Below are 14,638 nucleotides of genomic sequence, written 5' to 3' on the forward strand. Positions count from 1 at the left end.
ATTATAAAATGTTATTTTGTAATGTTATATTTAATTGTAAAAATGTTTATGAAGAGAAAAAATTATGAATATTTTATAAAATTAATGGTGAAAAATTATAAAAGTTATAATGTAGTAAAAATAATTTATTTTAAAATGTAGTATTTGCTTGTAATATAATTTAGTACGAAGTAATATCAATTTTTTTGTTACGGAAGTGCTAAACCACCATGTAAAAGCTTGCTTTCGGACACTCCAAATACCTCATATGGGAAGGCACAGTAACACGCGTGAAAGCACAGTGCATTTGCTGAGTACGGTTCAAATGAAATCCAATACGTTAATACATGTTAATATATTATGCATGCTTTATTCAATGCTTATGGGATTATAGAATTATTAGAGGGACATAGACGACTTTTCATCCCAAATCGTCTCAAATCTTTCCAAAACTGCGAGACCCGGAAAAAGCTATAATCCGCGCAAATCATCTCTGATCCCTGCTTTTCCATCCTCGCAAATCATACGAACCGAACAGCGTTTAACCCACAAAACCATCCTTGCAAATTGGCGACTACAGTAAATCACCCTAACCGAACAGAGGCTTAGTCTTCCAATCTAACAAGATAATTCAAATTGTAGTAAAATTTTCAGAATTTTATTGACGTTTATTTAAGTGTAACTTCAATAAACAAAGAATCATAGTTTTTTTTTTTGTTATTTACACTTAAAGATTCTAATATTCCTTTTTCAAAGTTGAATACCTTTTATTAATTTAAGTTTTTAATATATTGAATATTTGAATAATATATATATATATATATATATATATATATATAAATTAGTTAATATTTTCCTGAAGTCAAACTTAATTATATTGGGAGATTTGAAAAATCAGTTGTGTTTAATATTTTTCTTATGCTTTTAATATTGATTCAACGGTTTAACTTTTTTTAATCACACATAACTTATTATTTTCAATACTTTAAATTTTTAACGCAAATTTCAATATATAATTATTTATCATAAATCTGAAATATATTAAAGACCTATCAAAGTAACGAAGTATATATGATTGATGATACACAACCTGGCTAAGACTGGCGAACAAAAAAAATGCCAAATTTGACGGTTTCTTTCTCAAAAGGGCCACTTTTTTAAATTATTTCTTTTGCGTTTTCTATGTATTTGTTTCAGTTTTTTAAAATAAATCAGAAACTAAATAAATAAATAAATATGATGAAAACCAATAAATTATTTTGTACCGTTTTTTCATAACTGTGTTTTGTTAGCTAATATGGTCCACCCAATGTTTGAATTAAGTTGAGTTAAAAAATATAGTTAAGACCTCAGTTAATCTGGATTAAACTGTCAGACTAGCTCACTAGTTTCATGATAAAAAAATTAAAAAAATAATTACTCTGACACAATACAACTCAAATAATGTGGTGAAGAGAATATATAGGTTTTATTTACTTTCCAACTCTCAATTTCCCCTTCATTTCTCTCAAAATAAAATAAAAATTATTTAATTTTTTTATAAGCATTATTATATAAATTTGATTTATTACTTAATCTTTTTATTGTTATTAATTAAATTTGTATTATAGATGGGGTGAAGATATTTCAAGAGATGAATATGTCTTGATTTTCTTTTAAGATCCTAAATTATAATGTTATAGACGTGCAGGGACATTAATGAGTTGATCTTGGATGGTGTATTTATATGATTTTGGATTATATTTTTAGTTTAAGATTATTTTAAATTGTATTTTTTATTTAGAGTTAAAGTCTTAAGATGGATATTTTAAATTAATTTTGAGATTAATATGTTATTTAAAATTGAGATGGATATTTTTATGCATATTAATATAATATTTAAACTTATTATTTATTCGTATTACTTTTTATATATTAACATGGTTATCATAGTAATTTGGAATTTGATTTTATTTTCAAACTACACAAAAATACATTGAAGAAAATTAAAACACTATGTATTTGATATTTTTGAAGGTTATTAATAAGAATAAAGAAATATATACACTTTCATTTTATGTATAGCTATATATTTTTTATTTATTTTAGTTTTTCTTCTTATAACATTATATAACTTATAAATATATCTTTTTTTTATTTTTTTCTAAAGGGTATATTAAATGTTAATGAACTATTTTTATATTATCATTATATAAAGAGGATTCCTCTTTTTATATACATAATTTCTTTTTCAATTTTATCTTTCAGTAACAACATTTTTAAATTCAAATGATATTTCATAATAAAAAAATTATTTTTCAATTTTTTATTTCGGTAACTACTTTTTTAATTTTAAATAATTATGTATATCAAAAAAATATTTGTATAATAAAAATTTATGCAAAATATTTATTTTTATAATTATTTTTAATACAAAATATTTTATAATTTAATCAATTTTTGTTAAAAAGAATAACACACATATTGAATGTGTTTTCACTAGTATGTATAAATAATTTTTCTCCTGATAAATAAGTCAGGTCATATTGGTCCACGACATCATCCAGCTTAATCATTCTATGTGTAAAATAATTTTTGTAACTGTAAACAGAGATAAAATCTTTTTTTATTCTCTCTTAACTAGCAAAAACATGTGGATTGTGTCTTGGTATTGGTATTTTTTTTAATCTGAATCATCTAAATAACCATATTTTAAAAGGATAATTTAAAAATTATTAATATAAAATAGATTAAATTTACACTGAAATTAATTAAAAAAAGTAAAAAATAGATTTAAATTTAACTTAATTTAATTTTACAAAATTGGTTCTACCTTATTTTCAGTTGATAAGAGGCTTCTAATCCACTTTTTCGTGTTATGACACGTTAGATTTAAAAAAAGATATATATCATTTTTAACTTATAAAAAAATAACACTATATATCTAACATAGACTCTTAAAGATAGTCATTATATTAATTTACAGAGTAATAGTTCTATCATATGACCGAATGGTCGTCACGTCAACAATGAAGACATGACCGAACATCCAACAAAGAAGATAAATTGGTCGGTCGGGACGGTCGACCTCATAAGCGTAAAATGATTAATGTTAAGGATATTAAGGTAAATCACGTTTACGGATATTGGATCAGGATTAGGCCGATATTAAAATATCGCAATCTTAAGTCCATGTTTTGAAACTATAAATATAAATCAAAGGTAACAGGTAGATAGAGGCAATTACTGTGCATTTATTACTGTCATTGTCGTATTAGATAACCGAACGGTTCAATTACTAACTTTGACATCGGAGTATCTTTAACAGGTATACTCCAGCCGAACTAGCAGATAAGGGACCCAAGGAACATAACCGAACGACGAAGAAAGACAAATTGTGAAAATATTTAATTACTGAGTCCTGTAACCGATACAATAGTCTTGAAAAAATGTAAGAATGATAGCATCATTTGAGTCAGAATGACATGGGTACATGTTTGTTTCAAAAGCAAAAAACAACATCAAAGAAACTGCTGTGATTACGTTAGAGTGAGCGTTCACTTATGTTAATGATCCTAGAGACATAAATACACTTTGCAAAGTGAGAACGAAGGTCTAGAAAGAACATCAAACACAGAATTATAATTGTGATTTGTGGGAAAACAAGAAAATGATGAACACCCATTTTGTAATTTTTCAATGCATTTAACTTTTCTCTCTATAGTCATATGACATGTTCAATTCTGCCTGTTGACATGATTGATTTGTACCTTCCTCTCGACCCTTCTTATCATAAGTCATTCTCTTATACCATTGTTGAAAAAAAAAAAAAAACCAAACCACCCACACAAGACAAAAATCTTAGTTGAACAAACAAGTTTGTAACCTTTTATATAAAACCATCTCAAAAGTATTTCAAAGTACTCACACTAACTCATAATGTTTTCTCTTGTCTTTCTATAATTATTCTCCTTCGATGATCCTTTATACATTGGAATAAATTTACTTCATTATGAATGACACTCACCTTTACTAATCCTCATTATGTTAGTAAATTCTCAAAAAGTTAATCTTGCCTTTTCAGTTATTTCATTTATTTGAATATTTAATTCTTTTTATCTACAAATTTCACACCACGAAAATATTAGTTTTACTTGTTTCGATTTCATTAGTTATTTGGGTTTTTCTTTTAGTATTATAACATTAAATAAAGGATTACAATGAGAATATTATAAGTTTAGTGTAATGAATTAACACAATCTATAACTAAAAATGTTATTCAGTGCCAAAAGTTTAGACCGAAGGTGTTAAACACAATTCATAATTTACACACACACACACACATGTTGCTTCACTCACCAAGATATACTGCAAGATACAGGTAAACATAACATTAGAATTTTGAACTTATCAAGTGCTGGACACACACACATCACGTTTCTAATAATTAGATTTATTTGTCATTCTCAAATATAAATGCATATACGAATAACAAGAATAGATAAAGTAAAGACACCTCCTTTTGAGATTGAGCTAAATAAAAATGCTAATCTCTTCTTCTGAAAGGAATCTGAATTTTTAACCTACGAAGGCTATTTGTGGTAGGACTAAAGTTAAGAAAACAATATCAACATACGATAGAAAGAGAAGATGATTGGAGAGATGAAACGTGCAGAAAGTCAATATAAGACTAAACCTGTTTTTAATGCATCATATAATTGTCCAACAATATCTTTCGTTGTTCCAGGAAAGTCAATATAAGACAGTACTGGAGGTTATGACTGATATGTCAAAAACCGAAGTTGTGGATTCTGTCAGAATGTAATATCAGAAAGAACTCTTGAGTGAACCACTAAAACTCCTAGTTTCCTTTGTTCTAAATTCCTTCATTTTCATTTTCCCTACTAGATAACCTATATTGATCAGTGCAAATCATTTTGTATCCCTGTATAAAGGTTGAGTTTCAGTTTTACCAAGTCCATCTCCATGTATCGTGGAGTCTCCAGGTATATACAAAGTTATAGCTAGTTGTATTATAATTTCTATCTATATAAATCATCTCTTTCACTCACTTCTACTTAGTTTTAATCAGAGATTTCTCTACTGGGAAATGGCAAGCAGATTTTGATTTAGGCAAAGACCATCGCATCTTCCTTGGATTATTCGCTCAAGTCTTTTATATGTTTCATAGACGAATTATTTGTAGTATTTTTAAAGCATATTATTATCACTTAATATGTTTAAATCGTTGATCAGTTTCTCTGAGCTTTTAAGTATATATAAACAGACACGGAAGAGGAAGCAGCTAGGGCTTATGATGTTGAGAGCATAAGTTGAAAGGGCTCAACGCCATTACTAGTTTCAGTATCAGGTTTTATAACGTTGATGCCACTTTGCTTGGAGAAACTGATCATGAAAAAGAATTATATCAGCCAAAAATCACTGTCCCTGTGGAAGCAATGCAAGGTTTTGAAGTGTTTCAGAAGATTACTGGCCAAGGCTCCTCGACAATGTTATATGGTAGTGCAGGCAATGTGAACAGGGAGGGAGTGCAAGAATTTCTAATGCCAATAGTGTCAGGAAACACAGAAGAACAGGCAAAATTTGTGACATTGGCCTAATTACAAGGAAATAGCTCTACTACAAATGTACCCTTACAAAGAGAAAGTGATTCTACAAGAAACTCGTGGTGAATAGAAGTGAAGAGGATAATGGCCAGCGAAGCACGGCCAGGAAAAGGTTCAATGCATATAAGAAATTCATCAAGAGGCCTAGACCAAGTTGAAGTTGAATACGTTAGTGGAGTACAAGTTCAGAATTGAGACTGTGATTGGAATATGAACTAAATTTCAATGTTGAGCAGGTTTCTATGTCAAAAAGTTTGTTTAGGAATAACTTGTAATTGAGTTGATTTCAACCGAATTAACCATATGTTCCATTAAGTTTTTTATATACTTACCAAATTCTCCACATACTTTACTATACTTTCTACATGTTCCATCAAGCTTTTAATGTTTCTTTTCTGGTTCCACGAAATCAATTCGATTACAATACGTGTTTTCGCTGGACTTATGATAACTCAGTTACTAGTTACTTTTGGATAACTTTCATAAAATGTAACTTGAAGTTATTGAACTTAACCATTTCCAAAAGTTGGACACAAAAACAAAAGTTATATGAAAAGTGTACAATTTCTTCATTTAAAATATTGTGAAAGTACATAGCTCACTTATTCTCATTATTTTTTAAAATTTGCCTATTTTTATAATTTTTCTATTAGATTTAAAAAAAAAACCGCCAAAAATGTGTATGTTTGCATGCTCTTTTAAGTTATGACAAAATGTTATTTTCAAACAATAAATTTTTTTCTTCTAACAAGTTTTCGTTATTTAGTGGAATCTTGCTTCCCATCTGTGGTAAGATAGTAGCTAAAGCTTTATATTTCATGCTGTATTAGGATTTCTTTGGTCTTGGTCATTCTACTAAAGTTGTTCTTTGAATGAAGCGTGTACAATTTTCTTTTCTTTTGGAAATTATGATCAGTAGAAAACGACATATCTTGATTTAACAGTGTTAGAAATAAATTGGCTATTGTCGTTCTTTTGGGAAAGAATTCCTTATTCAGGTTTATGTTAATATATATGACTACTTTAGGGTTAATCTCACATTTAATGTGTTTATACATACGCGAAGTTTCAATGAAAGACAAAAATATGTCTAATTATTTCGGGTGATTTAAAAGAGAAAGATTTGAGAGGTATATCCAGTACTTTTCTTTTTAAACCCTAAACCCTAATAGATGAAAATAAAGAGAGGAAGGTAAATAACAATAAGAATGACAATTTTATACATTTGAAATTACATGTACAATATCATTTCAATCATCTAATTTACTGAATTCAAATTTCCAATTCAAGACAATTCATTGCTCTTGAATAATCTAAGAACATTAACCAATTAATCCCTTGGTGATGAAATTAATGTTTTTTTGCATTAAGAGTTTATAATGATTAATGACACTTTTCCAAGATTTCATGCCATTGCATGGTTTGATTATATCCTAATAAGATGGTAAGTCCGTGTCTATATGCTACCCCACTCAAAAAAAAATTAAATTAAACCTGATAAATATTTGTTTAAAATTTATCCATGATTTTTTAAAATTGACTGACATACCTACATATATTTAAAAAGAAATATTTTATAAATTTTTAAAATAAAATTTAAAAATATATAAAATATAATATAAATTAAAATTTAATTAAATTTAACCTAATAAAATAAAAATTAAATTTTTATTTTTATCTTTTTCAAATAACTAATACGAGTAATATATAACACTTAAATTTTTATTTTTATTTTTTACAAGTAAATAAATTTTTATTTTTATTTTTTTCAAGTAATTAAATTTTTATTTTTAACTTTTTAAATAATTAATTAAATAAAAATTAATATCCTCTACTCATTATCCGCAAATTATAAATACCTAAGAGTACTAACTACCTTTTACAAATTTTATGCACAAACATTCTTATAGAACACAATTATTTTTACCATTTATAATCTAGAATTAAACTACATCTATCAATTACCATCAATCTTTAAAAACATAAAAAACAAAATCAAATTAGAAAACTAATATATATATATATATATATATATATATATATATATATATATATATTCAGTATTATAGCTAGGTATGAGTGTTAATGTTATGTGTTAGTGTCTTATATTCAATTTAACCTCAATATTTTGTTAATTTTATTCAATTATTAGATTTATGTTCTAATTTTTTTTTTCTACGTGTAAAAAATAGGGTTACAGTTGATTTAAAAATAATGAAGAATTGTTCTTTTAATTTTAAAAATAATAAATAATTTTCATTCTAATTTTCAAAATAAATTTGAGTTTCCCTTTAATTTTAGAAATAAATTAAAAAATTTCTTCTAATTTTAAAAATAATAATAAGTTTTTCTTATAATTTTAAAAATACGGAAAAGATTTCTTATAATTTTAAAAATAATGAGAATTTTTTCATCTAATATTAAAAATAATATAAATTTTAGCTTCTAAAATTTAAAATTATAATTAAATAAAATTAACAAAATTTAAAATTAAATTAAACAAAAATAATTGAATTAAATTGATATTGACTTGACATGATACTAATACTAATTTGACACCTAACACTAATATTACAACATTACACATATGGACAACTTTTTTAAAATTAAGAAAGAATCCAAAATAATAATAAAAGTTAAAAAAAATGTTTTTAAAAACCACGGTTCATATGCTATTAATGATTTAGATGACGAGAAATAACCAAAATTATGAAAATTAATATCACATCTAACATGAGAAAAATGGGTTTTATGTATAAAAAGTTAATGAAAATAAAAACTAAAAGTGATATTAAGAAAAGAAAAATGAGTTAAATTAATTAGTTTTACCAATACCAAGTACCTTCCATTGCAATAAATTAATTAACTACATAACTTCTAATTAAAACAAACTTTTCAACTTTCACTTAATTTCCAAATACAAGTTCAAGTGTGCTATTTCTAATACGTAATAGATTTTGTAGAAGTGCATTCAAGTTGCCAAAACTAAGGAAGAAACTTGTTTAAAGATATCCTATGTCTTTATCACAAAAAAGATGTTGAATTATAGATAAACTAAACAACTCATCTAAAATTCTAAATCATAAATTTAGGAAATTGTAAAATTTTGTATAATCAATATAACAATAAATAAATATTAAAATTTTCTATTACAAATGTATCTTGCATGCTAATACTAAAACAGAAAGATGTAACACTGAGCAGAGGAAATTCTTTTAACGCTACACTGTAATGACTTATGTTTATATACAAAAAATAAAACTGCAGGCTTAAACTCTGCTATTGATGAACATTCTCAAAGTATATAAATCTCTGTATTCCATTTCTTTTCAATTTTCTCAGTTCACTATGGTGATTTTTTTCCTTGGTAGGTATCTACGCATGTGGAACTTACAAGGCTCACATGGACCAAACTTCACGTAGGAGTTGGTATCTAGAATTTGTGGTGGGGTGGCCCCCTTGTTCTTTGTGACTACCTTTACCATTATGAGTGGCTGATGGAGATGAAGGAAGCTTATCAATGATGGATGTAAGAGGGGAATCAAGTTCCTCTAGCTCTTCATCACTGGTGTATCCTCTTCTCTGAACATCTGATACATTTCTTCCCAAGTGAGACTTTCCTCCAGCCTCTGCAACTTTCTCTGCCACATTACCAGAGGAGGGAGGCTTGTACAGAACAGGAGCAGCTACATAGGGGAAGCTTCTTCCAGCTTCTGATGACAATCTTCGCTCTATAATAGTCTGAACATGAAGTATACAAAATTCAATAAATCAGTTTCCAAAATTAGAGCAAAAAGTTACAAAAGATATGCTTCATGAAATTAAACTCCATTAAATGTAAGTATCAATCTCATGCGAATAATTAACTTGTTATTTCCTACTAATGTTATGTTATTAAAGTGAAAGTGTGACGAGAGAAACCAAAATTAAATGTTCATTCAATTCTTAGACAAACACCTAAATTGGTTCAAGTTGGTAAATCTAGCAACGAATTGATGTATCCTTGTATTGATGTATCCTTGTAAACAGCTTAAAAATGAAAGTGATGTATGGTATACCTCTGCGTTCAGGGCCTCCAATACAGTTCCTGGAACAAAGTCTGGACAGAATTCATCAGGAGTGAAGTTACAGAGAATCCGTATAACCAATGACAGACTGACGGAAGGACACACCTATAAGCACAACAATGAAAAACAGGGAATAAAGACAACGACAAACCTATAAAATGTGAAACTGATGTGTAGCAAAAGAAAAACTAACCTCCTGTCTGATTTTTCTATCTATAAGCATGTCTTTAGGCAGCATCAGAAGGTCACTCAAGTCGTTTAGGAGAACAAAAGACTTAGGTTCACCAGCCCCACCCTGCTTTTCATCATTCTCACCCTTCTCCTCCTGATCTTCTTGTACACAATCTTCAACATCCATGCCAAACATGTCAGTAAGCCATCTAGACCAATTGCCAACCTGCAGTTCAAGTAGTTCTTCCATAAGGGTAAACACATAAACTAAACTTCCTATATATGAAAGCTGCCAGATTAGAAAATATTCAATTTTAACTACAACGTGTGAAAGACAAGCAGTAACAAAAAGGGCAAATATACATACAGAATTTTTTAGCTGTGCACCAGAACCAAAGCTTAAATCCCCAGCTGGAATTGGCAAAACCTTTGAATCCACAATAGGGTCTGATATAGGATCAGTTGGGATCTCAAGGGCCGACTCCCGAAGAATAGCATTGAACATAGCAATGTCTAGTCTAGCTATGCATTGTTCCATGACCTGGTGAAAGAATTCAAATCTACTTAATCCTGACCCAAAGAAAAGGAGATTATAAACAATGCAAGATTGGAAAGTTATCACGGATAGTAAAAAAACACACCATTCTAGCCAATACGGGCAAACAACCACACTCATGTCCTCCTGCTCGAACAGGACAGAGTCGTTGAAAGGCATCTTGGAAAGCATTTCTCCAAAGATTGATGGAAAAATTTCCTTGATTTTGATCACCCAGAGCAGGTCCCATCAGCTTCCCAATAGATTTATTTGAAGAATCCCCATCTGGAGACTGCATATAGGGAGTCAAAGCCTGAAAACATAGCATGATTCTCAGGTTATAAAAAAGGCTTCAAAGAATGACACTAGAGATCCACTGTACTGGACAATATGTAAGAATGATTATTTTCTTATATCAATGAAATTCATCAATCATCTAACACAGGAGACAGCATCTACCTGCCACCACACTGACTCCACTATCCGAGAAAAGATCCATGATTCTACTCTTTCTAAAGCAAAGGTAAAGGTTCCTGTCTCTTGCCAATCTTCAACGAGAGGCATAAAACCACTTCCTGGTTTACCATTGGAGCTACTCTTCCGTTTCAGTGCAGTATACTTCCCATCATTTCTCTTGCCAGTCCCATTTGACTCAGCCAACCTTTTAAAGGGACTAGCTTGACATGAATTCCCAAAAGCTTGTGAAACTATCTCTCTCAGTACAACGGTATTTGACAACCAGAAAGTTAACCTAAAACACAAACCAATAAGAAAATATTTTATGTCCATGTTCAAATTAGTAAACAATAGAACTTTAACAATAAAACAAGCATACCTTGAAACATCATTACCACAAGACTTAGCAACCAAAATGAGGCCAGAAACAGTATTCTTGGCAATTGTGGCTCTCCTTTTTTGGGTCCAATGCTTACAAGCATGTATATAGAGCCTAGAAAGGCGTCGAGCTGGTGTGTGCACCTTGTGTCCTGAGCTTCCATGCTCTGGTACAATAGAATAAAGTGACACTTCAAGAGCAGCAACTTCTCTAAGTTCCTCTTCAAGCTTTTCAATTCGTAATTGCATTTCGTCAATTTTTAATTCCACAGCTGCCTCATCCTCATGTTCATCATTTTTTTCAGCATTAACCGTTTCATGACTTTCATATTCAATTCCTATGCTCTGAGCACCATTGGGGGATCCATCCACAATATCAAGTTCCTTGATCTCTTGAACAGGTTTTTCATCAACACCTTCAGAAGATTCTGACAAAGCATTTACAGGAACTTTCAAAGTCTTAGAATTGGTTGAGGAAGTATTTTTGTCTGCAACTCTGGAGGGCCCTTTATTTGGGTTCATAGGTTTCTTTTGATTGCCATGTGATACCTTTGATTGCAATTTATTTTCTTTTTTATCAGATCTCTCCTTTGAAACACGGTTGTTTTCTGGAGGATTAACTCTAACCTTACCTTTAGGATCTTTTGAAGCCACTTCAGTTCTCTCATCCTCAGTTGTCAAAGAATCACCTTGGGAAGATACTGAATCCTTTACTGTCTCAGCATCTGATACTTCGTCATTGCCTTCCTTTTGCTCTTTCTCCAAATCAGTAGAATGATCATCAGCCACTTCATTTTTGTTTTCACTAGCAACCATTTCATTAACTTTGATCTTGGCAAGTGCCTCCTCAGACCTGTTGACATCGTCCAGGTAATGTATAACCACATTTTCATAAGTTTCTGAATTCTCTGAGGCCGTGTTGGAATCACTTATAGTATTATTTGCAGTTGGTCTACTATCATGGAGTGTCTTAGATTCAATTCCTTTTTCACTCAATTTTTTTGAAGAATTATCTTGTTGCAATTTACTCTCTCTCCTTTCGGTTTTTCTTGAACCCTTTGTCTGACTATTTCTTGAAGCTTTTCTCTTCTCAATTTCTTTCATGCTTTCAAATTCCTTCAAATATCAATCAAATGAAGATGTTGTGACAGGGGAAATGATAGCAGTAACTAACCTTAGCAAACTCGTTATGCGCTAGTTCCCCAATCCTATAGTCTGTAATCACTAACAATACCCACTCCCCAGAATAGTGCTTTGGCTTCCACCACCCGAGAAGCGAGTTCAGGACCTCCCTGTTTTTCCAGGGGATTAAAACAACTAGTATCTACCTGCAAAAGTATAGGTAAAATAAGTGACTACGTTTTCAAAGAATAATATTCAATAATAATAAAGGAAAACCAAGAAAGGTTATCGCATAAGAGGCGAGGTGAAGGCATTTGAAGCATTCATCACAATGAGTATAAAAAATCAAAACACACAGTCTATGTGAATGTACCAGAGAAAAAGAACCCAGAAATATGACAACTGCAGAAAGTTCATTCATAAAGCACACAATTTGCAATAATTGAAGGAACCAAGTTCAATTTGAGGCCACAAATTTTAAGCGTAAAATAAATTAAGACTTCGTTTAGAAAGCAACTAATAACAACAACGACAGAAATCAAAATGATAACATTCAGAGAAAATAAAAATAAATACAAACATAAACAAAATTTCAAAAGGCACAGATGCATTAATCCGAAATCTTTGATAAGCAATTCTGCATTCATTTGGATCTTGTCCACACAAGTAAAACTGAAGTAAGTTCCTAGAACAACCATGATGTCATCGCTTCTTTATTTTATACTCTCTCCAGGAGCAAGAAATGTGTCTATTGAGAAAATAAAAAACAAAAAACACTTCATTGTGGTACCAAGTCGAATTAGAATGGAGTGACAGCGACATGGTGGTACCCTGGAAATATTCTCAGCAAAAAGAAAAATAGCCAACCAAACAAGATGCGGCCACCATCTTAGAGCAAAAAATAAAAAACAAATAAAAGAATACCAAGCACCATCAGAGACCTAGAAGTAGAGGGTGAAGAAATTTTCTTCCTCACCAAGGTCATCACCAATATCAAATATGATAGCTGGCTATATTCCAATAATTTCAAGACCCCATATAACAACTGTCACTCATCAGTCTAAAAATCTTGTCTTTTTTTAACTATTAACCTTGACCAACCCAACCCCACTCATCAAGTAAAATTAGGATTTAGCAGTGAAAGCTTGTTCATTCAACTACTACATTTTCTTAATTTCAATTAAAAAAGCAAGCAAAACAAAACAACAACGGAAGGAAACGGAAGTTACATCACACTTACTATTTAATAAGCAGAAGAAAAATTAATAAATGAAACAGAAAACAAACAGAAGATTAAATACATAAGGAGAAGGGTGAATTGGGTTTTGAAAATTATTTACAGAAAAAAGACAATTGTAACCGTACCCAAAAAGCATTGTACTTGAGGTTTCTCTGAGAACAAAACCAAAGATGGCAGAATGAGAAACAAAGACAAACAAAGAAAGGTACTTCACGAGAGAAAAACACATGAAACTAAGAGAAGAGAGAGAATAAAGACTCAAAAACTGTAACAGTAACAACAAAGAAGAAGAAGAAGAAGATGGAACAGTTAAAAACTTTAGAACTTGACTAACCCCACAAGCAAAAATGATGGCAGACAAAAAGATCCTTGGGATTAGCAATGTTGTCACTCTGGTTTGTGCTCTTGTTTTGTTACAAATTCCAACACTTCTCGAGGAGAAATTTCTCACTTCTCAAGAGAGAGAGAGCACAGAGAAGTAGAGTGAGGGAACGTGCACGCGTTTTAAAACGGAACAGAGAGTGGTGTAGGCAACCGGGAAATGGTGTCGGTGCATGAAGGTCACCGGGTATGGCCGGTTATTATAGTCAACCTTTGAATGGTGCGATGTGATCCTTTTGGGCCCTATTATTATTTCCTAAAACGCACCGTCCCTTCTTCTCAATAATTTAATGAGATGTTTTAATTGTTATTTAAAAAATTAAAGAATTAAAAAATATTTTCATGATTAAGTGCGCTTTTAACATATATTAAAATAAAACAGAACAAAACAATATAAAAATATTAACTATAAGTGAATGAATATCCCACCTAAGAATGATGAATCAACCACATCCCATTTTTTTGTGAGTTAAGAATGAATTGGAGTAAAATGGACTAGATTGATCATGTTTTTATTAAAAGTCAAAATATAAAAAATAAATATTACTTTATTCAATAATTTATGATTAGAAAAAATTTATTATTAAGTCCATGGTTGTTTTCATACAAATCATCAACTTTATATTGATATAACATTATTTTTATTAATAAATATCAAATTCTTATCATAACTTTATTTATATATTACTTCCTTCAGTCGTTT

General features: G+C 29.9%; 1 protein-coding gene and 1 pseudogene across 6 annotated transcripts; one reads left to right on the top strand and one right to left on the bottom strand.

The window, feature by feature from the left end:
* The first annotated feature begins 4,735 nt into the window (after window positions 1-4,735).
* LOC148197958 (AP2-like ethylene-responsive transcription factor PLT2) lies at window positions 4,736-5,579 on the top strand (annotated as a pseudogene).
* A 3,102-nt stretch (window positions 5,580-8,681) lies between these two features.
* Window positions 8,682-14,022, bottom strand: LOC124823877 (uncharacterized). Of its 6 annotated transcripts, none has more exons than XM_047296183.2 (8): window positions 13,889-14,022; window positions 11,194-12,520; window positions 10,818-11,109; window positions 10,465-10,671; window positions 10,191-10,364; window positions 9,846-10,049; window positions 9,644-9,757; window positions 8,682-9,326 (listed from the first exon to the last, which is right to left on the bottom strand). In XM_047296183.2, exons 2-8 carry the CDS (start codon window positions 12,294-12,296, stop codon window positions 8,985-8,987), a joined length of 2,436 nt encoding a protein of 811 aa, XP_047152139.2. In that variant the 5' UTR covers window positions 12,297-12,520; window positions 13,889-14,022; the 3' UTR covers window positions 8,682-8,984. The 6 variants fall into 6 exon arrangements, with proteins under 6 accessions (XP_047152139.2, XP_087947556.1, XP_087947558.1 ...); XM_088091430.1 differs by lacking the exon at window positions 13,889-14,022 and adding an exon at window positions 13,680-13,815; XM_088091432.1 differs by lacking the exon at window positions 13,889-14,022 and adding an exon at window positions 13,256-13,333.
* Window positions 14,023-14,638: the final 616 nt, after the last annotated feature.

Source organism: Vigna umbellata, chromosome 5 (genome assembly GCF_029865625.1).
Source record: "Vigna umbellata cultivar VRB3 chromosome 5, Vumbellata_1.0, whole genome shotgun sequence".
Taxonomy (NCBI): domain Eukaryota; kingdom Viridiplantae; phylum Streptophyta; class Magnoliopsida; order Fabales; family Fabaceae; genus Vigna; species Vigna umbellata.

Excerpts from the sequence above, each read along its gene's own strand:
- LOC124823877 (XM_047296183.2), bottom strand. The coding sequence starts at position 12,296 with ATGAAAGAAATTGAGAAGAGAAAAGCTTCAAGAAATAGTCAGACAAAG. Across the intron at positions 11,110-11,193 it reads TGTGGTAATGATGTTTCAAG|GTTAACTTTCTGGTTGTCAA; the intron begins GTATGCTTGTTT and ends TTTGTGTTTTAG. Across the intron at positions 10,365-10,464 it reads TGCCCGTATTGGCTAGAATG|GTCATGGAACAATGCATAGC; the intron begins GTGTGTTTTTTT and ends TTCTTTCACCAG.